Source organism: Drosophila simulans, chromosome 2R (genome assembly GCF_016746395.2).
Source record: "Drosophila simulans strain w501 chromosome 2R, Prin_Dsim_3.1, whole genome shotgun sequence".
Classification (NCBI taxonomy): domain Eukaryota; kingdom Metazoa; phylum Arthropoda; class Insecta; order Diptera; family Drosophilidae; genus Drosophila; species Drosophila simulans.
In genome coordinates this window covers 13022011-13046283 of record NC_052521.2, presented here as the reverse complement: position 1 = coordinate 13046283, position 24273 = coordinate 13022011, and the positions used below count along the sequence as shown (strand labels likewise).

The window sequence follows — 24273 nt, the reverse complement described above, 5'->3', positions numbered from 1 at the left end:
AATTTATTTATGTGTTTAAGTGCTTGCTGGTCTTCTTTTTTTTTATGTTTTCATGTTAAAAATAAATCCGTTGATATAAGTTTCACTTTTTGTGGTGGCGTTTCCGTGCGATTTTTGCGCACGTTACCCAAAACAAATAAAAGTCGTATTTTTCCCAATTTTCAACAAATTTCCCCTCGCCATACAGCATATATACAACTATACAGACACTCCGGTACATAAACACACACAAATGTACACAGCATTCACACACGGACAGGGACCAAACTAAAAATTTGTTAAACATTCATAACAGATCTCGAAACATTTTACATTTGTGGCGACACGCAACAACAAAATTTGCTAAATCATTTTGACAACTTTATGAGCGCTTGTGGCGCGAAAATGTCGAAGGAATAAATGAATATGCCTAGTTCTATATTGATGTGCAGTGCGATTCGAAACTGTAAGGCTGTAATTAATTAATGCGATTTTAATGGATACAGTTTCCATTTGGCCAAAAGTAATATACTTTGCAAGAACTGTACTTCTATCTAATCTAATTGTTGTTGGCTTCGTTTAACGATAATATCGCTGAGAGTAACAAGCCCAACTCTTGATAAAGTAAGACATGAGCTAATATTTTAGTTAATCAAGTGGAAATGATATTCCCGAGACTTCGAAATGAAACAAATTGTGAATCATATAGCACGGCCAAGCTGGCGACTTCGTTTGTGACTCAAACTCACTCTGATAAGAACCTTTGTTTGTGTGCGAGTCTAATCGGAAGCTAAACATCAGTTGAATTCTTATATGCTCGCATAAAGTCATAAAGAGAATTGCTTTACTTATTGGGACCAAAACAATGCCCCAATAATTCGGAATTATTGATTTGGGGCTTGATAGCTGAGGCAAAGTCCCCCGAAAAGAATTTGTAAATATTGTTGTTCGTTCGAAAATAACACGAATTCTGTGCGCTCTTTTTATCTGTTTGTTTTCGGCTTCGAGTGGGCGGTACGTGGGGGTGGGCGTGGCCAGCGCTAAATGCGCAATTTCTATTTAAACAGCTGTGGATTTGTGTCAATGCTATGCGGCTTCTCTCTTTTCCGAGCTGCACTGGGCTATTTAAAACAGAAAATAAATAAAACATCACACAGCCAGTGCGGATTATCACGGAATTGAGCTGTTTCGATTAATTTAAATGGGCTAAACTCGAGCGCTTCTGTCAATTAACAATTATCAACGCAGCCACTTGAAACAATGTTGGCCAAAAGTGCAACAGGACTGGCATTTAATGGTTGTGAAAAAAGGACTAAGCAAATTGGTTTGGAATTTATGCGAAAATCATCCAGCATGCGCAATTTGAAATGGAAATCTTGATGGATTACACAACGAAAAATTAAGCCAACTAAATCTCAATCATTTGTTGGCCACTCTCTCGTTTTTCCGCCCATAAATCCAAACAGTTCTAGCCAAGATGAGTTGAGCCGCCTCGCGGCGGTGCGACATCTCCTGGCTGGATGCCTTTTGCCTTTCGAACACTTCAAGCCCAATTGAATTTGGAATGGCGCACTTAAGCCGCATCCTCGTCCGCAGGATTTTGCGTAAAAACTTTGCTCGTAATGAGCCACACAGGAAGAAACGTCATATACTATGTTTACATAAAAAGTTTAACTTTAATTAGTTATATTTATATAGTTCAAGCGAAACCCTAACTTATATCCAATGAAAAGGGATTTGTCTTCTTTTGTGTACCAGTATATATATCACACAATTAAAGATATTTTGAGAAAGCTAATGAAATCCCAAGTATACGTTCATAGATCATTTTGCCCGTAAAAGAATGCCATGCTGATGAAACGTTGCTAGGCTATTTTTCGCTGTGCCGAGCTGAGCTCCTTGGCTGCCAGGACACAAGCTGTGCAGCGGAACTAAGCCCCGAACGAACTCGAATGAACTGCGCCACTCTGCCCAACTGAGCACTGACAGTCGAGGGCTCTTCTACCTTGACAACGAATCATCATCTTAGTCATCGTCAGCATCCAATCATGTCAGCTTCCTGGCTCTTGAGCCAGTGCCAAACAAATTGGTCTCCTTTAAATGCTGCCGCAACTCATCAGGATGCAACACATGACATGGCCAGGAGTGAATCTACCACCGCTTTCATCGAGCAACAAAAACTGCTGGTTCGGAGTTGGTTGGCATAAAAATAAGCTACTGAGCTGCTTAAATCGGATTAATTTATGATTTCTCGCAGCGAGTTTCTGTGTTCAGTTCTCGCACCCCGTATACAGTATAAAGTCCTTTCCCTGTTGCTTCCCTGGTTGTCCGGAAGTCCTGCGCCCTATGTCCTGCATCCTGTGTGTGTTATAAGCCTTATGCCCACGGATTTTTACCCACTCTCGCATAGAAGCCACGTTTATATATTTCATTATCAAGTGCAGGGTTCGTTTTGGGGCCACAAAAAGCGTCGCACAAAAGGCCAAAGTCAAATAAAAGCGAAAGCCAAGCAGCGCACAAATAATGGACCAAATAAGTAATACAAGAGCGCAAATTCGGTTGACTACAAATTTCCGGCTTTCTGACCAAAGCCCTCGGTCCACATACCATATCATAACAATCAAAGAGATAAAAAAAGCGCCAGTGTCGGCTATTAGCCAACTTAAAGTCTAGACAACCACGGGAACACTGGAGAGGACAGTGCATAACAAGCTACTGACGGCATCCAAGGCAACCGACGTGGCCGCCAGTCCCACACACATGATCCTCCAGCCCAGTATCCTTTTCCCGCCGAACTCCGCGTTTCGCTCATGCAAATCCGCTCATGACTCGCCTTTTTCGCTGCCCTTGCTAAAGGTATATCTGTTTTATTCCTTTAAGTTAATATATATAACACTCACAACATTAACTTTGCTGTTTCGGGTGCGCTTCGTCACTACGTTAAATTTCACCAGCAGTGAAATCCTCCTAACAACCCTCAAATGATTTTTAAATTTTATAAATACGTATTAAAAACAATCAACAAAAATCGTTTAGCCAATTTGTGATTGTCTTGACATTTAATCGCTCATGAATGGAACTTCCTTTTTCGAGGAAGTGTATTCAAAACAGTTGACCTTCCTCTCGAGATTTTTTCTGCTTTCGGTTCGTTTCGGTTCAGCTTCTGTTGTGTTTTTGCTCGTTTTAAGCTTGTTTGTTTGCCTTCCCCGGTTGGCCATTAATTATTTGACTCCTGTCTGGGGGCAGCCTTTGTGTTGGTAGCCGTGTTTGCCTTTGTCTTTGACTCAAACGGAGGACTTTTCATAACTCGCAACTGCTCTTTCATTTTGAGGTATATCAGTGCCGTTTGCCATGTTCTACTTATTTTTTGGCGTACCTGTCGAAACAGGGTATCAACTGTTTGCTTTTGTAAATTTTCAAGGTCTTCGTTCTTAGTGATTTATGCAAGCGAAATAATAGAGGCAAATTTCCTTTGCTTTGATTACGGGCTCTTGTGTAATTGAATCAGGCGGAGGCGACACCCTGCTGTGGTCTCCACTCTCGATTCTTGACTCTCGATTGCAGTTTGCAGCTTGCAGCTGCTGATTGAACTTGCACTTTTCTCGACCACATCGTCAACAGATGAGGGGCGAAAGTGGGGAAAGTGCATCTCGGTCTGCGGTTGCTTTCAATGCACTCGGACATTTTATTAATTGAACAATGCCTCAAGAGCAACTGTTGTGCCAGCTTATTCGAAGCCGAGACATGAAAATTGCATTTGTGCACTTGGCAGGCAATGTAACATTGTTTCAGAAAGTTACCTTGGTTTTGACCATGCCCAGGAACCACAGAAGTGTGCTGATTATGGGGCCATAAGCCGCACCTGATCCAAAGGCTTTTGACTTGAGTCGCCGGCTAATTCCACACCAATTGGCAGAGCAACGTTAATTGAATTAATAAAGAGATAGTCGGCCGTTGGGGTAAGCAACTTCTCTCGATGCATTGCTGATTTCCCGTGATTCATCTCTGTCAGTCGCCAAAAGGCGTAATTGATAAAAGTTAAGCCAGCGAAACAAAAAGGATAACCAGACAGTGATTAAGTGCCTGGCTGCGTCAGCGCCGCATTTGATTGATTATCAATTTTACCGGGCCCGCTTTAACGGACCCATGACTACTGACTCCGCACTGGACGCCATGGACATCGGTGCATGCCACTGCCACTGAAAGTGCAGCGCATTGCCAATTTAAGAGTGCTGAAATTTATTGAACGAACCCCATATACCCATAAACCTGGCTGCTTCCTCCGGTAGCCCCCATATCCACTTCCGCTCCAGGGAATCGAGTGGCACTTCCGTTTTGTTTGAAGGGAGTTCGAGGGGATATGAGTTCGTGAGCCAAGCCAGATCATTTTGTATCAAATGTTATTTACATTTTTGTGGGTTCAGTGATCCTTTAACTTTTGTTAGGTCATCAAACGATAAATATATTAACTACTATCTTAATAGTTTTTAAATCGATTCACCTCATTAATTGCATGTTGCACTTTTATAGATCACTGGTAATGTCTAATACTACCTTGCGTCATATCTTTTTATAAATGCACTTCAGTTGTGATTAGCTATAAATTCATTTAGCAATAAATCTTGGTATCAAAAATTTAATCTTTATAGTCTAGCCAAATTGGGTGCTATATAACTGCACTTATTCGGTGGCTTAATAATGATTAGCAACTTGAATTACTGTGATTCGTGTTTGGACTCCGCATTTTCATCCGCCTCACGTGCTCATCTCTCGTGTGGTCAGGTAGTTGGGAGTATCTTTAGTCCCTTTAAGTTCACTTGCACTTCATTGCACAAATTCTCTGGCTGATGTTGCATGCTCCAGCTACCTTGCCGCAGAATAGAGAAGATGGAGGAGCAGGGGCAGGAGGAGGAGCAGAACGAGTAGGCCAGGCGGGAGTCGAAGCACGTCTTATTTAGATTTATCCTGCCTGCTACGCTTCAGTTGAGTTGTCGAATTCGTGCCTGCTGGTGTGCGCCTGTATCTGCCGGTTTTCCCTGCTCCTTGCCTTTTGTGTGATATCTCTTTCGGGTTGCTGGCTATATCTTTAATATATTATTGAATATTTTGTGGCTTGGACCGGAAATTGTACTAATGTCTAGCCAGTGCGAGCCACATCCTGCATCCTGCAGCCCACATGCAAAAGTCACATAAATTTCGGCTCCTTTCTGCTGCAGACTCCCATTCTCCTTGTGGCCTAATCCTTGTGCTCAGCATCGCTTCGCCGATTGTTGTTCCGACTGCACAAGAAAAGTATCCCGCATAAGAAAAGTTTGCCGCTGCTTGCGTCCGCATCCCGCTCCTCAACCCCCTTCATCCCATAGTGCTATCTCTCGCTGTTGTCCTTGCTTTTAAGTTGCATGTCAGCGAGCATAAATCCTTCAGTGGAAAATGCTCGCTTCGCTGCATCTGGAGCACACACACATCCCGACATTTAGCCTGGGATCCCAGTTATCGCAGAGCTGTAAGCGGAGAAATTATTGGCCAAGCTCAACGCGCTGCATTATGTGCGCCATAAATATTTATAACTTCTAAGCGTAAAGAGCAAACGCTTAAAGCGGAATCGATTTTGGTCTGCTTCTGGAGTGCCACGGACTGGAGCGGCCACTCTTGAAGGCACCGATTAGTCAGCTAATGGTAATGCTTGGCGGCCTCTTGTTACCTGCATGGAAACGATTGGGAATGATTCACTTCAGGTAGCCTTTGTCTTTGTTTCTGTCCTCCAATCCTCAAATTAATGCCTCTGAGTCACTCCTGCAGCGCGGGCTTTGATTCGTCATATAAGAATGGATATTATAAGACATTCCAAATCGATTCATGAAAACGTTTACTATTTTTAGTATAGTTTAACAGCATCTTCCGATAGTTGGTTAAGTTCGTAGACGATTCCTTACATTGTTTATGCTGCGTTCTACGCTTTTATCTTGCCGAGTTGCTCTCGAGAGTCTGTGATTTAATTGTTGCTTAGTGGATTTTCACAGCATCAGCGCTGGATAAGGGCAAACCAAGCGGAAACGGAAATTGCGCGCAGCGCACACTTATCTCTGGCCCTGGTGCTCCACTCGCACTCCCGGTGCTCCTGGATATCTCACTTCCTGTGCGTGTCCGTGTGCTTGAAAAGGATGTGCCCGGCGCAAATTGCGTGCTGCGGCGTAATCGAAATAAATTATGAGCCGCACTTACATTGCGGCTGGCTCTCGGGAGCCGTGAGATCCGGATTGAGGGCTTTTAGCACTCCAAGCGGCATTTGTTTGGCTTTAATTGGCGACCGGCTTAGGCGGCGACAGGAGAAGTTTGTCCGGCAATTAGCGGCAGGTAATGGCTCCGCCGACATATGCTATTATTCGGGTTATTACTTTATTCCAACCTATTATTCCCGTCCATGTGGCCCCGGCGGGCAAACGCATTTGCCGTAAATATATGTCATTGATTTGCAGTTAAGGAGACGGAGCTCCGGATCGATGTCATCCCCCTGGCAGCCATTACGCATCAGTGTCCTTCGAAGCTGACTCTCCATCTTCGTGTCGTGTCGTCAGGCGCCTTGGGGCCATGATATATTATGGCCTGTCGCCTTGTCTTGTTTATTTGCCGCACTTTGGGGGAAAGTGCGGGAAATGGGATGCTTCTTTTTTTTATTGTTATGACGCATATCTGTTCGGAGAAATTGAGACGCTCTTGATTTCCTGGTGATTTATTGTCCATCCAAATTGATTGAATATTTACTAAACGTCTACGGCATCGTCGGCTAAATGGTTTACAGCTGCGCCTGCTCTCCATCGATCCCAAATCGAAATCGATTGGCGAGAAGTCTGCAAAAAAGTCAATTTTGTTAATCAACACGAACGACTTAATCCAAATTGAATGAACTCGAACCTGGGAGCGTTGCCAAAGCGGATCAGCCGCTACACATCATCCGGGCCAAATGCGAAAAATAAAAGCGGGCGCAAATTTACACATTTTTCGCATTTCTGCACCAGATTCCGCCCCGTTTTTCCTCCGAATTTTCCTCCGTTTTCCAGCTACGAAACATTTGCCAATGAACTGAAGCGACCGAACTGAACCAAACCAAACCAAACCATACCAAACCGAACCGAAACAAATCGGCTCAAGGCTCAGGGCTCAACGAGCTCAGGTGAGAGTTTGCAGGCCTAAAAAAGCGAAAATTGAAAAACGCAGCTGCCAGGGCCATAATAAAGCCCCCAAACACGCAGCAAAAACCGAGAAAAGGGGAGTCAGCTGCGGCCACTGAACTTCAGAATACTCTAGCAGGTTGTAAATTTAATTTTTATTTACTAAATCAATTTGGGGGAATATATTTAATTCAATACTGATAAAGCCAGTGGCAAAAATATAATGAGATATCAACAGTTGGCTCTAGAAACCATTAAATAGATTAGAATTCAATACTTAAGTTGAAATAATTCTTATTTCTTATTCTGTATAGTAGGAGCATATCTAATGTTTAATCAGATCAACTTGTGATATGCTTCTTAAGATCAAACCTTTTAGGAATACATCTTCAAAGCAATGCCGACTTATAAAACATAAAATTAAAAGATTATGGTTCAGAATCATGCATACAGGTATAAAGGTGATCTATTTACAGATTTCTAGATTTCAGATTAGTCCTAAGCTCTGAATTACGCATCATGTAATCATGTAAGGGCAAACTCCTCGGAAGATCTGAAGTAGACAAAGCAGATGCAAGAATCGTAATATCCTTCGAAGGAAAGGGCATTTACACACACACACACAGTTCCTTTGATAAAGAGAGAAGGAGAGAGTGAATTGCGTTTTGTGGACGGGCCAGTGTGTGTGCGGGTGGGCGTGGCACTGCCCACAGCCAGCTCAGCCACGCTTGAGGTGATAATGTAATAAGCACTTTTTATGACCCTGCCGGATTTAGACCTAAAATTCCACTCAACTCGGAATCCGAAGGGCATTGTTCTGTCTGTAAAGTTCGCTAGATTTTCGACGACCAACAGGCATATCCGGAATGTTAGACACCCCAACACGGAATCCCTCCCCTCCATCCTCATCCGTTCTACTGTTTTTATTGGACAGCAAGGATTTAGATTCTAGCCTGCAGTTGTTTGGGCTCAGCTGAACATATTGTCTCGCCATTTTCCATTTTTTTTGGGGAGCAGGTCTCTACTAATTGGTGGCATTCACCATGCTCCAGAAAGGGGGGGCTCCAAATGGTCGTTCGTGCAGGTGCGAAGTACAAGGGCATATGGAAAATATGAAAATTTAAGACTTACCGCTTTTGATTTTGGTTTGTTGCTGGATTTTTGCCTACCTGCGTAGAAAGTTTACAGTTAATACTAGACTTATAAACATTATATGTGCCGTATTACCTGTCTTATCTGCTTCGTTGCTGATCAAATCACTGGTTACATTCACATCAATCACTTCCCGGTTTTGTTTTGAATCACTTGCATTTTACACTCACTATTTTAAGTTAATTTAACAAATATGCACTTATCCATTGAAGATTTGTCAACAAAACAAGATCAGTGATGAGCTTTTCTAATCCTAGCGATGACACGGATTACTGCTCAACTATCGGTTGAGCACTGAGTTGATTAAAATGCATGCTAGCAATTAAAAATTGAAACCAAAAACACACGTTATCTATTTTGAACTAATTTTTGGTAATTGCATTTTCAAATTAGCCAACTGCAATTGCGACACACGCTGCCAAAATTAACTTTTCCACCAGCATCGATTGCCACGCGATGCATGCTCCCCCCATCGATAAATAATCGATGACTTGACTAATTAGTGCAATTTTCACGTTTCATGTTCGCAAATATTCAGAGTTGTATTTCCACGGGTATTAAATTGAACAAAACCGTGACATATTCCATCGACCAATTGGCCATTAAGTGTACCCATATGGCACATTGTGTTTTTTTTTTCGCATTTAAGAGTCTTAAGTGATTAAGCGAGCGAGACGGAGTTGTAAAGGGACATGCATCAAACATACTGTCATTAATATAAAAATGAAATTACCTTGTCCAGCACCAGATGCCATTAAAAAAGGAACGGCAGAAGGAAAAGCGCTCGGACGGGGAAAATAAGGACGAAAGTGCCGCCCACACGGTTGTTTGTTGTTGCTGTGCATCATCAAATTGAAAAATGTCAGCGATAGAGAGGAGGAAAATGGGAAATCAGAGAACAATGCGGCACTGGACAGGTAAAACGCAAAGGTAAAGGTAAACTGCCACGCCCCGGGGGCGTTCTGTTCTGTTGTTGTCCCTGTTGCTGCATCAACTTGTTGTTGTTGCTATTCTGCTGCGGACGCGGCCCAGTTGCATTGACAATCGACAAATGAGGAAAGATAATGCAGGCATTAATCTTGCTACCAGCAATTTGTCAGCGTTGCTCCATCCCGCTCCATTCCGTATTGCCATCTCTTACCGTTCGAGATGTCAGCTGCAGTTCGAGTTACTCGATTCCAGGGGCTGCCTCTTAGGGGGGCTTAAGTATCTCACAGTGGGAGTATTGCACAAGATGTTATATGAGTTCATGTTATGAGTTTACAATTTTGAAGTTAAGAACTAACATATGTAAACTACTCTTTTGAAAACTTAAGATTTCCTTGCTATGTTAAGTAGTTATTCATCTCTATATTGTCTGAATTATTCACTCTTCGCACAAATGAATAGCCCAATCCCTGTCGAATATTTCCAGCGACCGCACTGACATTCCGAAGTCCGAGGGTTTGTCCCTGCCTCTTCTAAACGCTGGCTTCATCAATTAATTTACAATTTGCCAGACGTCCGTGTCCGCATGCACAGTCTCCAGCTTCAGCTCCATCTCCAGTTCCAGTTTCAGGTCCTGTTCCAGCATCAGTGGCTCGTTCTCGTCCTGGTCTCTGTTATACTGCGCTATGCGGTCAGCTTGGCATACTTTTTCTATTCCACTCGTGGCCCGTGGCCCACTAATGGCCATGTCCTTGCATCCTGGCACCCGTTCCACTTCACCCATTTCGCCGGGCTCTGCATCCGTAAATTGCATTGCTTGCCAACTTGTTGAAAGGCGGAGCGAACTTAAATGCTTTTCAATGTTTTTCCATGCCGTGGTACCCACTTAAGGTCACAGATAGTTCACTGGAAAAAAGGGAATTGATATACTTAAGAAAACATATCGCACTCTTTAGTCCCACCAACTGTACTTCCATATTACTAATATATTAACTTGCCTATCGAATGGAATCAGTTTTTCTTTATGTGTAAGGTAGACAGTTGCGTTGTGAACCCCATTTAATGGTCACAATTTAGCTTTTAATTAGATCGGCAAATTTGTTTTCGAACCATTTTGCTCGCTCGTGCGGAGGACGAATGCGGAATACGAATTCGAAGTAGTCCGGAAAGTGCCGCCCGTTTTCCGCCCGGAATTAGAGTGCTTACGGTTTTTCATTTTAATTGTTTTTGTGCGGCGAAGATGGGGCCCTTTGGCCACCCATCCTCCCCAGAGCTCCTCTGCCGTGTCGCTGATTTATTTATTTCTATTTGCTGTTATTTAGCTGGTTCTTGTTGCTTTTTGTTCTTTATATCATTTTATTTTATTTTGTTTTATTTTATTTTATTTTCTTTCACTTCATTTTATTTTCCGACAAACCGAGCGAGCGCAATTGCGGCCGCGGAGCGTCTGCCCCCCTGTCCCGATTTTCCCCATTTTCCGCCCCGCGGAATGCCCCTCTGCAGCTGTCTGCGTGCCATGCTCTAGTTTTCTATTTTTGCTTTCCCGGCCGTAATGGCAACCTTAATCACGTAATGATTTTGAGCGAGTGAGCGAGAGGCGCGGGTGTCCAAATTCCGCCCAACCCGCAGCTTTTCATACTCCACCCACGATTTTCCTGCGATTTTCCTCCAGCTCCTTGCTGTTTGCTCATTCATCGCGGCTCTTGTTTTTGTATTCCGCATTTCGCAATTGGCACAAATCTCGGCACTCGCCACGCTAATGGCCAAATGCTGTGGCGCTAATTGAAATTACATTTCTTAAAGTTAAATATTTAATTGAGAGCCGCCAAGCCGAGCGGACATCATCAGCAGTCCGGCGAAGGCTCAAAAGTTGCTCGAGTGCACACAAGAGTGTGGGAAATTGGGGAAAAGTTTTGGGGGTGTGGGTTTTTGCGAGCATTTCCGAAAGCCTTCCATCCGGAAACTTGTGCATTTAATATGAAAAGCCTTTAAAAGTTTTATTGAGTACGCTTGTTTCAGGCGAAAGCGTAATAGAAACTAATGGAATACAGTGACCCAATTCCCATATTCAATATAAAAACCCATGTAATGTGCTCTGTTCTATATAAAACAAGAACTCAAAATCCCTTATATTGGCAGAGCTAGTCCTTTAAACAAGTATTTTCCATTTAGACAATGTGTTTACTGAATGACCTAATTAAAAGATTTCACTTGACTATGCCCTAAATGCTATGATACTTGGCCATACGTAATTTTAATGTCAGAATACTATTAGTTATTTATTTCATGATAAAGAAAGTGTTTCGGTAAACATTAATGTGCTTAAAACTGTCCATTCCATAGTAGTTTCCCCTTCTGTTTGGGACAGTTTTGTGCTGTTCACTCCATCCTCTTGGATCGACATTTCGGCGCCTTTCATGTCAAATCCCCGGGGACAAACGTCGGACCTTGGATCCCAGCTTCATGTCTGTGCCTCAGCTTGGGCTTGTTGCATTTTCCCCTGGGAAATGAGAGAGGGGACTCCTGCAGGCGGAGACCCGAAAAAGAATGACGATGTGGCATGCTTAGAATGCCCGACACGAAAGCGTCGCCAAATCCTAATTGCATTTGTCTGATTGCACCCGTTGCAGCTGCAACTTCTCCGATATCTGCAATGCTGCATTTCGAGAGGCCTATCCAAAGTGGAATAGCCGGAGCTGAAGAGCTCGAGCAGAAGCTGAAGCTGGAGCAGGAGCTGGCTGATGATGATGATGATGATGCTGATTCATTAAATTGGTTCCCTGCTCCCCTTTCGGCCTTATGACAGGAACATGTAAATGCCATTTACTGTTTCCATTTCGAATTCGGTTTCTGTTGCCCCGCCATTGTCTTGTCATCGTCATTGTCATTCCCAGATCGCAGGACTGGTGGACTGTTCGATTTGGGGGACTGGCGAGGGAGGGGCCCAATCGAAATTCCATTTAATGTAATTTGAGTGCCATCATTCATGCCTCGAATAGCTGTGGCAGCAACGGTTGGTGGAGGTGGAGGGTGATTTTTGGTTAGCCTGAGATTACGTTTAACACGATTTCACGGCTGTCAGAACTGCGTCCAGGATTGATGGATGCCCGAAGAACATATCTGGCATTTCCAGGAACGGGATTCCCAAATATCTTCGCCGACCTGCTCCTCTTGGCACTATTAAGCCATCATGTGTAACTGAAACATCAAACAAGCAGGCATTTCCTGCGCTGCCATAGAGTTTATTTAAAGGCTGACCCAAATATGCCAGACTGCAGTCCAGTTGCAGTCATAGATACCAGATATGTACCATGTACACGAATGCAGATACTTTGGCAGCTGACTCACATGCCTCGCATTTCGACACGTCCGTCGGCAGTGCGTAAACAATGGCCCAAACCATTGGCCACCATCGCCGGGAAATTGGGCGAGTTGCTGCGTGGCGGGAAATGCGAAAACACATTGCGCCGCCCAGCAGGTAGCAGCAGCAGCAGGTTGGGAAAGTATCTCGTTCCCGAAAATTTCCCAATCCACTGTTAGCTTGGCACTACCATCGTGTGGCCCACACGTCTTGGTTATTTCCCGCAGCCAATTTCGGGCTTCATTAGAAATTTCCCCGGACCCGCAGAAAATATAATTTATGCATGCTTCTGACACAATACACAAAGGGTTCAAGGCAACCGCAGCCACAGCCAGCTGAAGAAATAACAAACGGATTGGTTGGTGGTTCGGGAAACCCGAATTGAAAATACCCAGTACTTGTGATATGTCAGCTATTCAAAAAATCACGTACATTCCCAAACATAACAAACATACGTTTTACCTGCAAAAGCATTTTGATTTCACAAAGCATGCTAGTATCCTGCTTCATTTCAAATGAAACAGTAAAGAAAGGGCATCATATTTACGAGCAGAAAGCGCAATTAATTCGCATTAATCTACTGCAATTACCAACAGCATACCCTTTTAATCTCAAATTACTGGGTGCAATCAGCAACAAACGACAACGTCGACGCTGACGACACTAATTAAAAATGTTGGCCAACCCTTCAAATGGCTCATGCGGCGACTGACAAGCGCAGAGCTCTCTGGTCAAAACCAGGAGCTGGAGAACGGTGAGGAGCAGGAGGAGGTGGGCAGGATCTGGAGCTGCGGCTGTGGCTGAAATTGAAAAGCTGGCTAAGCTCCTGGCCGCAGTCAGTAGAAATCCGCTAAATTCCCAAACAACAACCCGTCGCACAAAAACAAACAGCGCGGATTGTGGGTGGGGCAGGACACCTTTCGACCTTGCGACCGGCGGCCCATTGATGATGTTGTTAATGGAAAAAATCTCAACACCCTTTTCTCACACACACACAAACACGCACACAGTCACAGCAGGATAGAGCTGGAAATCTACTGGGGGGACGCAGCCAGAGCGAGATGGAGCCAAACAATGGCGCGTAATTTTGCGAAATTTACATTCCTTAATTAATCTTGTTTGCGCTGCGGCAGTTGGCAGTTGTCTGCGAGCGACGAAAACCCCTTTCCACCGACGCCCCTGCTGGGTTTTTGGGATTCGCCGGTGGATTCGCCTCTGGGGGCAACTAACACCAAGCCACGCTAATGACATTCAAGGCACAAGATGTCGGCCGAGGTGGAACCAGCACACATCCTGTAGCTACTATATACATATATCCTGCCGCCTTATTAACCCACATATATATATTTGTGTGCGGGAACTGGATATCCCGTTGCCTAATGAACCCTTCTTGGCCCCGGTGTTCTGGATCAGGTTCAGGTCGCTCCGCTCCACTCCGCTCCGCTCGCTTTAATCAACAATTTGCGTACGCAGGCAGCGCGGGACATGTGACATTTATTGAAATTCTAGTTTATCCTGGCAAGAGGAACCCGCGGCATCAGCTGAGAGCAATTTAAACTCAATTTCCAGACTGAGACGGAAAGTAGAAACTGGTGCCGTAGTAAATTGCTCCACGTAGATGAGCCGCCAGATGAGCTTGTGTGAACAGCAAGTGGGGATGATTAAATTGGATCCGAGATGGGGGCCTGCTTAAGGAAACTATCTTAGCGAGCGCACCAACTGGTAGTTAGCTATAGAAATTAAAAGTAAGGGAAATCACAAACCTATTACATCAATTTGTTCGTGTACATCCTGAAAGTTGCAGTTGAACACTTTCCTCGACGGACCATACAAAGTAGCAGAAATTACAGAAATGCCATGCGTGAGTGGGCATCGTTTAAATTGTATCTCGGACTGAAGGAAAACCTGTCCCCGAAGTAATCAGCGAATCTATCACAAGCTCGTGCGTGAGCGGCACTTTCACCTGGACTTGGACCTGGTCCTGGAGCATTCGTGTCATGGCTTAGCTCCGCAAATGCAATTGGCAATTGCAATTTCTCACTCGTTTTTAGCCATTTTGCTGCTGTCACAACTCACAAGTGTCCAGTGTGCATGAGCTGTAGCCAAAGCCAAGCCCCTCAAGGCGATTGTCGTTTCTCGGGAGGTGTTGCCTTGGCTGTCCAGGAAATCCACACACGTCAGCCCCCAGATCCGCAGATACCAGATACAAAGATACATCCATCCTCGCCATACACATGTGTGTATCCGAATTTTTCTCTCAGACCTGCGAGCGAGGTCCGGCATTAGCGGTAGATTAATGATCGGCATACTGGCTGCGCCCACGCAGCGGACTAGAAAAATCCCTGGGATGTGAAGCGGAGAAACGGAATTGGATTCCGGCCGCCGGCAGTGAGTGCTCCACATGGGAATTCCTCCGCCGTTTGGCCAACATTCATTAGCCGGGTGCTGGCTGCCGCAAAATGCGCGGCATTGTGGCAATGTTTTTTCCCATTGCTCCTCGTTATGAATATGCAACATTTATATAAATTGTCACGTTTATTGCAGTCAGACTGTGTTTTACTCTCACGCTTTTTCCGCCTTTCGCCCATCAATTTTCTGGCTGTGTGTGAGTGCGACTGCATCTGTCGTTCTACCAAATCAAAAAGCGGGATCTAGTTACAAAACACTTGCTTATGTTGTAATACCCTCACTGAAGTAGATTTGAAAAAATTTGAATTGCAAATGTTTTCCAAGACTTGGCACTTGAGTACTTATAAGATACTTAAAAGAAGAAGTATCGAAGCTAGATGAAAACAAACTCTTCAAGCTTCCTATCAATCAATTGACATTACAATTTTCGCAGTATTACAAACTATTAAAAATTAGACTTGTCATATATTTAAATGGTAAATCAAGTCTAAGCGTCTTATATTTTGTTTATGCGGAAAAGGGAAATGAAAGTATTCCCAATGGGGTTGCTAATACCCAAAAGTTATAGAGTATAGCAACCAAGTTACAACGAAGCCAGCCTTCTGATGGTGGAACGCGCTTTTGTTGAACGTTGATTGCAATCATAATTTATAAATGTTGCCGACAGTTTGGCGGGTGCCACGATGTTGCAGTTGCTGCCGCCCATATTTCGCCATCAATAAATAAATATTATTTGTCTGTCTGTCTGTCCGTCTGTCTGTCCGCCTGACTGACTGGATGGCTGACTGGTCAGCCCTGTAAAACGTAGCGATGATGATGGTTAGAGGAGCGACGTTCAAAGCCGAAGCCATTAGCAAGTGATTTGGTGACTTTTTCCAATCTAATTGAATGTGCATGGGCAGGGGACGCAACCATGTCGAGGGCTTAAAGCTGAAGTGTGGCCCAAATGGAGGGAGCAGGCAGAGAGTGGAAAATGGCAAGGAGCACTTTAAACTGCCAGGCGGAGTGAATTGTTTCTGTAGCCGGTAGTTTGCTGTTTTTCATTCACTCTTTGGCTTGTTTTAATCGCTGCCAGCTCAGTCTAGTTGCGAACTGTTTGCCCATCGGGATCCAGTTCCCAGTACCATAACCCATACCATACCATCCGCATTCGCGCTGGTCAAGTGTTGTGGTTGCCATTTGTTTGTGCCAGAAAGCCGCATCAGCGCAGTGCCGGAGTTCTCGGGGACTCCAGTGATTTACTAGCGGGCGAGGGCATCTGGAAGGGAAGGGGCGAACGTGGCGTATGAGTGATGCAGCATGCATATTCATACACATTGAGATTCATTGTATTTGCCCTGCATTTCCGCAGTATTTTGTATTTTATCTGCTTTGTTCATGTTCGCTCTACTTACGACTTTTCCGCAATTTCTCTTTTCGCCCTTTACGGCCCTCGAGGGGCAGAGTGATAGTAGAGGGGGCGTGTGTCGCTGTCATATTGCTCGCCTCAGCTGGGGCTTTAAGCAGATTTATTTTCAATTAAACAAGCTCATAACTTGGCCGACAACTTGGCAGAACTTGGCTGTTAGGCATCCACTTTAGAGTCCTGCAAGTGTGTATCCTGGCTCTTGGTTCTGGCTTAATTTACGCCACAAATTCAATTTATTTGAGATACACCTAATCCACAAAAGCAAACTTGATTTATCAACATAAATATTTTGCATACAATGTGTGAGCATGGCCCAATCTTTCCCGATTCCCCCCACCACCACCAACAGAATGCATTTCGGTTTGGTTTTTGTTCCATTGTTGTTGTTTTTGTCTCCGGTACATCGATGTGTGCGTGTGTGTGTGTGTGTGTGCTGAACGAAATTCAATTTTAATGCACTTGAATGGATTTGAGCAGCGCTTAGTTGACTTGATTACGGGCCTTTGGCTTTGGCTTTGGCTTCGGTTCGGTTCGGTCCACAGAATTTCATTTGCTTTATGGATTTTGGATGCTGGATGGCCGAAACCATTTTTCCCTCGACTCCGGCAAATCAAACACTTCAACAACTCAGCAACGAAACGAGACGAGATGAGACGAAATTCTTCATACTTTTGTGGAAATGTTTGTCGAGCTGCCAGCGCCAAGCCAACATTGCCACGATAGCCACTTCGACGTATCTGGGCGTATTTGTCATAACGCATATAATTTCAAGAGCTCCTCTCAAGTGGGACCGTCGAGAGAAGCAGAGAGCATACATATGCAGATGCCGAGTAAAATGCTAAATACTCACAAGCCAGCAAAATGCTGATGATAATGCAAATGAAATTATTTTTACAACATTTACTCTCAAGCGGACATGTATGTATATGTATGTGTCACCCTAGCTCTGTCCACTCGCTATATAAATCATCATTTGCCTGCTGCAGCTTTCCCCCTGGTGAGCACCCACACACATGTAATGTGCCAGGACACCACATTAATGTCCTGCTGAAAGAGGCGTGAGGATATGAGCTGTGTGTGGTGGGTGCCTAAAAACATGGCATTGCTTAGTGGGCGTGAAGTCCTAGCTTTTGGACTCTATGAGAAGCGCAGAGAAGGCTTTAAGTGCAGAAAAGGGATTTTTTGTATTCCTGCATAAAAACTAACTTTATATTCTACTTTACTCTACACTTTACTATCTGGAACTCAGATAAGGTCTCCGTGTGACAAATGCTCTTTGTCGGTTGATATACTCCACATGGGATATGGCGTCGTGGGTTTCTCATAACAAACAATGTCAAATGGGCAGCGGGCTCGACCTGAGGGATCTGTGGAAAGTGGCAGCAAAACTAATAATGCGACCCAGGGCGGGGCCAAAGCTCCTGGTAATGCCATTTGGGCCTTGTCCATCTACTCGTACATATGGCCCGCTCATAAGTCATTCGAAAGAGCAAAAACAAATGCTCCGTCAATTGTCGGCCGCAAATGCTATAAAGCTGACAAATGTCGAACGGGCGCACAGATAGATAGATAGATATTCGCATGGGTTGGGGGATACAAACACGGATCGCAGGTACTCATAAAACTGTCCAAATGTCAATATCCCAGACCCACGTTCCCAAAAAGAAAAAAAAAATACTTTCCGAGCCGCGTTCGCTTTGATTTCGGTTGGCTGAATGATGAGGGCATGGGCAAGGGGGTGATGAGCCTGGGCAGGACGAGGAGCCAGGACTTATTTGTTGCTGTCTGGAAAACACCTTGGCCAAGCAATTTCAATTTTACCCACAGCCGACAACAAGAAAATGAACATGTCAACGGCACACGTCGGATATGGACTTGGATTTGGCTTTAGTTTTGGTTTTGGTTTTGCCATTGGGATTGTGCATGCACTGCCAAAAATAGCACCCAAGTTGCACACAAAAGAATAATAATATGCTTCTGCATTTATACTAATTTTGTATTTTAGTATAAATTTTTAAAAGATTTTTAAACGATCTGAAATGTTGTATTATAAAGAAACATTTTTTAAATTTCCTCTTACAACACTGCACTTCTAAGATACGGAACTTACATATACTTTATATAGACCCAATCTTTTCGGTTTTTTTTTTCTCTGTGTACATTTTTGTGGCTCGGTTAACCTGTCGGCTCTGCTCGGCTGCCCCGATTCGCTGCGCTTCGATTCCATTCGATTCGGTTTCGGGGTGAGGTTCGGCGTTTTTTTGGCAACTTTGTAAATATTACAAAATTTAGGTGTCTCGCTTGGTGAGTGCGCCAATGAAATATTTATGCTCACACACACACCGATGCGGCGTATCTGTGTGCGAGTGTCTCTGTTTGTGTTTGTTTTTGCACGAGCGTCGCCCGTTTTGTGCAAATATAAACCGACCACAGTCGAAAGGGGGGTTTTCATGGGGGTTTTCAAGGGGGTAGCAGGCTTTCAGGGGGCTGGCGAGCACTGACTGACTGGGCCTGCCAGTTGTCTGATAAACAGACAATTTGCCAAAGTGGATACGTGCATGGCGCGTATAATTTTGGGGCACACCTGAGCCCCCGTTCGGACCTCCTTTCGCATCAGGTCCCCCCAAGCTTTTGGCCTAGACCCCGAGTGGAGCAACAGGAGCAGTGGAGCCCCGCCCTCCGCGCTCCTCTGTGGCTGTATTTTGTGGTTGTGGACTTTAGCCTGATGAGTGTATCTATGTGTGCCAGGGATTGAGTGTGTGCTTAGTTGGTTAGTTTGGCTGATGAAGCGACATTGACAGGCCAAGTGACTTTCATACTAAGCGGCTTTATATTTGCCCATCGAAGGCTGAGTTTAAATGGAGCTGAGAAGCTAAACCGTAGCAATAATAAATGTTCAGCAAGGGCTGTAATTACAATTTGTCTAAAAACATACACATTACAATCCATTTTCTGTAATTTATATACATTTACGAGCACTGTTTCCACAAACAAAACTTGGAAATGACTAGTTATTCGAAACCCTCCGTGCTTGAGTCACTGCCTGCCATTTCAATTTTAAGTTTGAAATTTGAAAATTCTCTGACGGCTGTATGCGTCAGTGCCGCCCACACAGCCGCTGGCCATATAGAAGAATCTCCGGCGTAACTTTTACGATTTTAATCGTGCAAATTTATGGCATTTTCCCGCACGATTTCCCCGTGGACGTCGAAGTGCCCGAAAACATGCATATATTCGGAAATAAATAAATGATGAAAACAAACGCCCAAAACGCACACAAAGCAGCGCCTATAAAACTAAACTTTGGCCAACAGTTGCGGGCCACAAAAAACACAGAAATATGCATATATATGTATATATCTTTATCTGCATGTTTCGATGGATATATGTATGTAGTCGGCTAAAGTCAGCGCGAGTTTGGAACTCGGAGTGCCGCTCATAATTTTTGCAGTTGCAGCATAATAAATTTTAAGCCCAGTTCGGCCAACTAGGCATTTTCAGGGTAGTGAGTTATGGCCATGGCAAATCGATGTTGAGTTCAGTAATGGTTACTAACCGGTCTTGTTTTTCTCTGATTTTTTCCAGGTGAACGCCGGCAGCTTGTCCGAGCAGGCTGGCCTCCAGCCCGGCGATGCGGTGGTCAAGATCAATGACGTGGATGTCTTCAATCTGCGTCACAAGGATGCCCAGGACATTGTGGTGCGCTCCGGCAACAACTTTGTCATCACAGTGCAGCGGTAAGTAGATGGAACCATTTGCCAAAACAAACTGCTCAATATTATCGTTATTTTGCTTGTGATCCTTTAGCGGTGGCTCCACCTGGCGGCCGCATGTGACACCGACTGGCAATGTGCCGCAGCCCAACTCGCCGTATCTGCAGACGGTGACGAAGACCTCTCTGGCTCACAAACAACAGGACAGCCAGCACATCGGCTGTGGCTACAACAACGCGGCCCGTCCCTTCGTGAGTGTACTAATTTGCAATCACGCAGAGTATAGCCCCATGCCCGTCCTCGCACCACATCATTTATAAAATTCATAAACTGGCAGCCCAAAGTTGGGAATGCGGAAAGTTTTAGTGGCCCAGCTGATGCTGACGTCCTGATGATGACCAATGATGTTGATAGTTAGTCCTTGACTGGCCGCACTCCGCACTCCACACCCCACACACGCCTCACACTTTGCGTTTATTTTGTTGTCTGTCTGTGGCTTTTCATATTCATTCATTTCATTTTCGGTTGTTGGGCTGGGATCTCTAACCCCTAACCCAAAAATCCCGTAGACCCGTAGACCCGTTCACCCCGAATCCCGAACCCCCAAACGCTCAGTATGAGTTGACAACATTTGCATTTATACGATGTCTGTCTGTCTGACGCTCAGTTTGTTTGTGCGTAGTTTTGAAAAGTGTCAGAATGAGTAATGAATATGAGTGCTAGGATTATTTGCCTGGCAAGAATTAATGTGCAAAAGGTCTCTCTCACACACACATAGCCACTCACACACCCACGCATCTGTATCTATGCCATGCCATGCATAGTAATGTCTCTTTTGGTGCGTCTGTGTGTGTGTGTGTGATATGCATACATTTACGTATATTTTATTGTTATGAATTTGTATAATAATAGCTCCAGCCAATGACAACGGACATGAAATTGATTTGGGATCATTTTATGTGCCAAGTTTCAGGAACAATATTATGGAAAGCATAGCAACTTAATTTGATTTAGGACCATGTGAATGATCATAGTTGAAATGGTACGGAGATACTGCAAACACCAATGGCGATAAAACATGGTGTTGTATTAAAGTTCCTTTTCACACACATATTTCATTATTCAAGTTCCGAGGCAAACGGGTGCACAACTCAATCTGGCATAGAAATGTATTCCAACCAAAGACAATATGCTGATAATTGATTCTTTTAGTGCGAATGCACCATTGATATTTTGAAATTTAATTAGTCAGGTACTATTTCAGTTAGGACCTTCCAATTACAATAAGTGCGTGGGCGGACTCCGCTTGTCCTGTTCATTCATTTCACCAGTAACTTTGCTCATTTCACACTTTCTGAGCCTCATGTATTTCCTACAACTCACACTTGTTTTTCAGTCCAACGGCGGCGATGGCGGCGTGAAGAGCATTGTCAATAAACAATACAACACCCCGGTTGGCATTTACAGCGATGAATCTATTGCGGAAACACTCTCGGCCCAGGCGGAGGTTTTGGCTGGCGGTGTGCTCGGGTAAGTTTTTCCGGGAAAAGTCTGGGCGAAAAGCTGGGCAAAAGGCAACAAACAATTGTCTGGGCCGCAGCCGTGACAGTGCAAAATATCAGGAAAAGTTTTACTTAAAAGTGTTCTTTCCCTGCTCTGCTTTGCGCCGAACCGCTGAAGAAGACGAAAAAAAAAAAACAGAAACAACAAATTTAGCAGACTGAGAAAGCAGAAAGCAGAGCGAGCGTGCGAGGAACCGCAGGCCGGTGGAAACGGAGAGTGCAATTTGGCAAATGATAGCCGTTGCTGCAGAAGTCGGGCCAAGTGCTTCGGCTTGTGCCAGTTGTCGACTTTTGCGGGCCAAAACGCACGCGTGGGACCGTGGCCCGCGCCTTTAGCGCTTAATTTCTTTGGGGGATTGCTGGCCAACGCGGCGGATGCGTAACAATCTTGTTGCCGCCACTCACTCACTTAGTGGAGCATACTTTCGGGCTGCGCTGTGTGCATGCCTGAAAGTATGCTACACGCTGAGCTCAAGGGCTCTTGGTTTCATTTACTCCTGCGTTTCGTGTTTTTATCCCAATCGTTAAAGCTCACTTTGCTTGCTCTGAGATTCTGGTCCTTTTTGTTGCTGTTCCATCCTGAGCATTCTTAATAGAAGTTTAATAAATTTCCTCTGCTTTCAGCGTCAACTTCAAGAAGAACGAGAAGGAATACCAGGGCGATCGCTCCGAGGTGCTGAAGTTCCTGCGCGAGGAGGAGACCGGCCAGTCCACTCCAGGTAATGACGCCAACTATGAGCTGGCCCGCCTGCTGCTCATCCTGAACGACGGTGCCAATCCGTTCGTGAGCGATGTGTGGGGTGATTAGCAGGGGGCAGGGCGAGAAGGGCGGGCAGTCTGCCAGATGCTAGCCAATGATTTTTTTAAAACGCCCAGCAGGGACCTTGAAATGGGTGATCTTACGTGCGAGACACGAATCCAATGTAACTAAATTGTTCTGTTTTTTGTCGTTTAACCCATCAGACCAGCAGAAGGAGATGGACTTTCGTTTTCTCTATGTGAAGACACATTTCTAGTGCCCACACACAGTCATGTCTATAAATATATATATATTTATATTAACCAACAATTTCAAAGTCACCTGCACGGATTAAGTCGTAGATAATAAAGTATTATTTTTAGTGAGGAACAATAGGTTTTGTATGGGCCATCCCTATGTAGTTGATCAATAGCAGGGGTCATGTAGCTTAGTTATCTGATTAGTTTCGATTAAAGCATGAGCTCTAATTTTGTGTCTTGCCAGCTCATTTCTGTCTTCCATTGACTGCTAAAGAAAACCCAAAGACACACCCATTGCAAATCCAACTTCTGTCTATCTTTCTGTCTAACTCATGTTTGTATTTAAACTGTTTTCCATACGCACCAATACAAACAACTATCGTCAACACGGCCCACACCAACACACACAACAACAACAGCATTCGGCAATAGCCACTACGAGCATGATGCACCACAGCAACTGCAACAACAGCAACAGCCACAACAGCAATACAACCAACACCAGCAACACTATCACCAGCAACAACAACAACAGCAATCGAGCACCACTCGCCATGTCAGCGCCCCCGTGAACTCCCCCAAGCCCCCGAGCACCGGCGGACTCCCAACTGGCCAGAACATTTGCACCGAATGCGAGCGCCTCATTACGTAAGTGCCTCCGATTGGATATCACTACCTTGTGAAAAGAATACAGAGTATTGAACTAAACTGATGGGATGATATATGACGGTATTCCAAGATCTAGCAGATCTTTCGTAGATGGAATTCTTTCAAGATATCACCTTATGAGACCCATTTAATACCCTCTCTTTTGTGTGTGTGTGTGTAACTAGCATTTGTGTATGCACATTGACTAACAGCAAGCAAAACCGCGATGCTTTTGCATTATTAACTGATTCCCAGCAATTAGTGGGGTGCCTAGAGGGTTCAGTTTCCTGGGGCAGACTTTAGGCAGGTTGTTGCACATGATTAAACCAAATAACTCACTGAGCTTTTCCGCTTCAATCGAAATAATGATGCCCGGCTGATTGCGTAGAACCACACAGTCCCGCCAACTTTTACTGGACACAGAGCCACGCAATCGGCGGCAACGAGCGACGCACTCCACTGCACCACCAGCAGCCTCAGCAGGATGAGCGGATTGGTGTACCATTGCAAGCAAATACACTGGCGCCGGAGGCGTCACACAGGCCCAGCTTGCCGGTGGCCCCGAAGGATAACGAGGAGCAGGCCAGACAGGATCAGCAGGAGCAGCCCGATCCGCGCATCATTGTGCTGCCCATCTGCCCCGGCCTCCAGGGGCCCGAGTACAAGGCCGAAATGGAGGCGGCAGCGGCGGCACTGGCCACCGACCAGGATGGACGACCACGTCCATTGGCCGCCAGCGGACATCCGGCCTGCCAGCTGTGCGGCGTGGGCATTGTGTAAGGATATGCGTTGTTCGCCGTTCAATGATAATTCATGCGTCTGCTGTTGCAAATCCAACCCCGCATCCCCACCCCTTGTGTCTGCATTTTAATTCGCATTTATTCCACGAACTCACGGCGGCGAAGTCAATTGTTTGCCATTCACGCAATATACCCAAACAACACCT

At 44.8% G+C, this 24273-nt stretch overlaps 1 protein-coding gene and 1 long non-coding RNA gene across 27 annotated transcripts in view; one reads left to right on the top strand and one right to left on the bottom strand.

Moving 5' to 3' along the window:
* The window catches only part of LOC6734657 (PDZ and LIM domain protein Zasp), a 54757-nt gene that overhangs the window by 13950 nt on the left and 16534 nt on the right, over nucleotides 1-24273 (top strand). For 13 of the 26 annotated variants that reach the window (XM_039292066.2, XM_039292065.2, XM_016181870.3 and 10 more), the window contains exons 3-7: nucleotides 19991-20142; nucleotides 20213-20369; nucleotides 21515-21648; nucleotides 22305-22399; nucleotides 23716-24103. In XM_039292066.2, coding sequence (XP_039148000.1) covers nucleotides 19991-20142; nucleotides 20213-20369; nucleotides 21515-21648; nucleotides 22305-22399; nucleotides 23716-24103 — 926 coding nt within the window. Of the gene's footprint in view, nucleotides 1-19990; nucleotides 20143-20212; nucleotides 20370-21514; nucleotides 21649-22304; nucleotides 22400-22643; nucleotides 23328-23715; nucleotides 24104-24273 lie in introns of those variants that run through there. The other 13 variants (XM_039292067.2, XM_016181883.3, XM_016181881.3 and 10 more) reach the window with 2 other exon arrangements.
* On the bottom strand, nucleotides 823-8022 carry LOC120284419. Its single transcript, XR_006541527.1, has 2 exons — nucleotides 6892-8022; nucleotides 823-6827 (listed from the first exon to the last, which is right to left on the bottom strand). It is a non-coding gene; the product is annotated as an uncharacterized LOC120284419 (long non-coding RNA).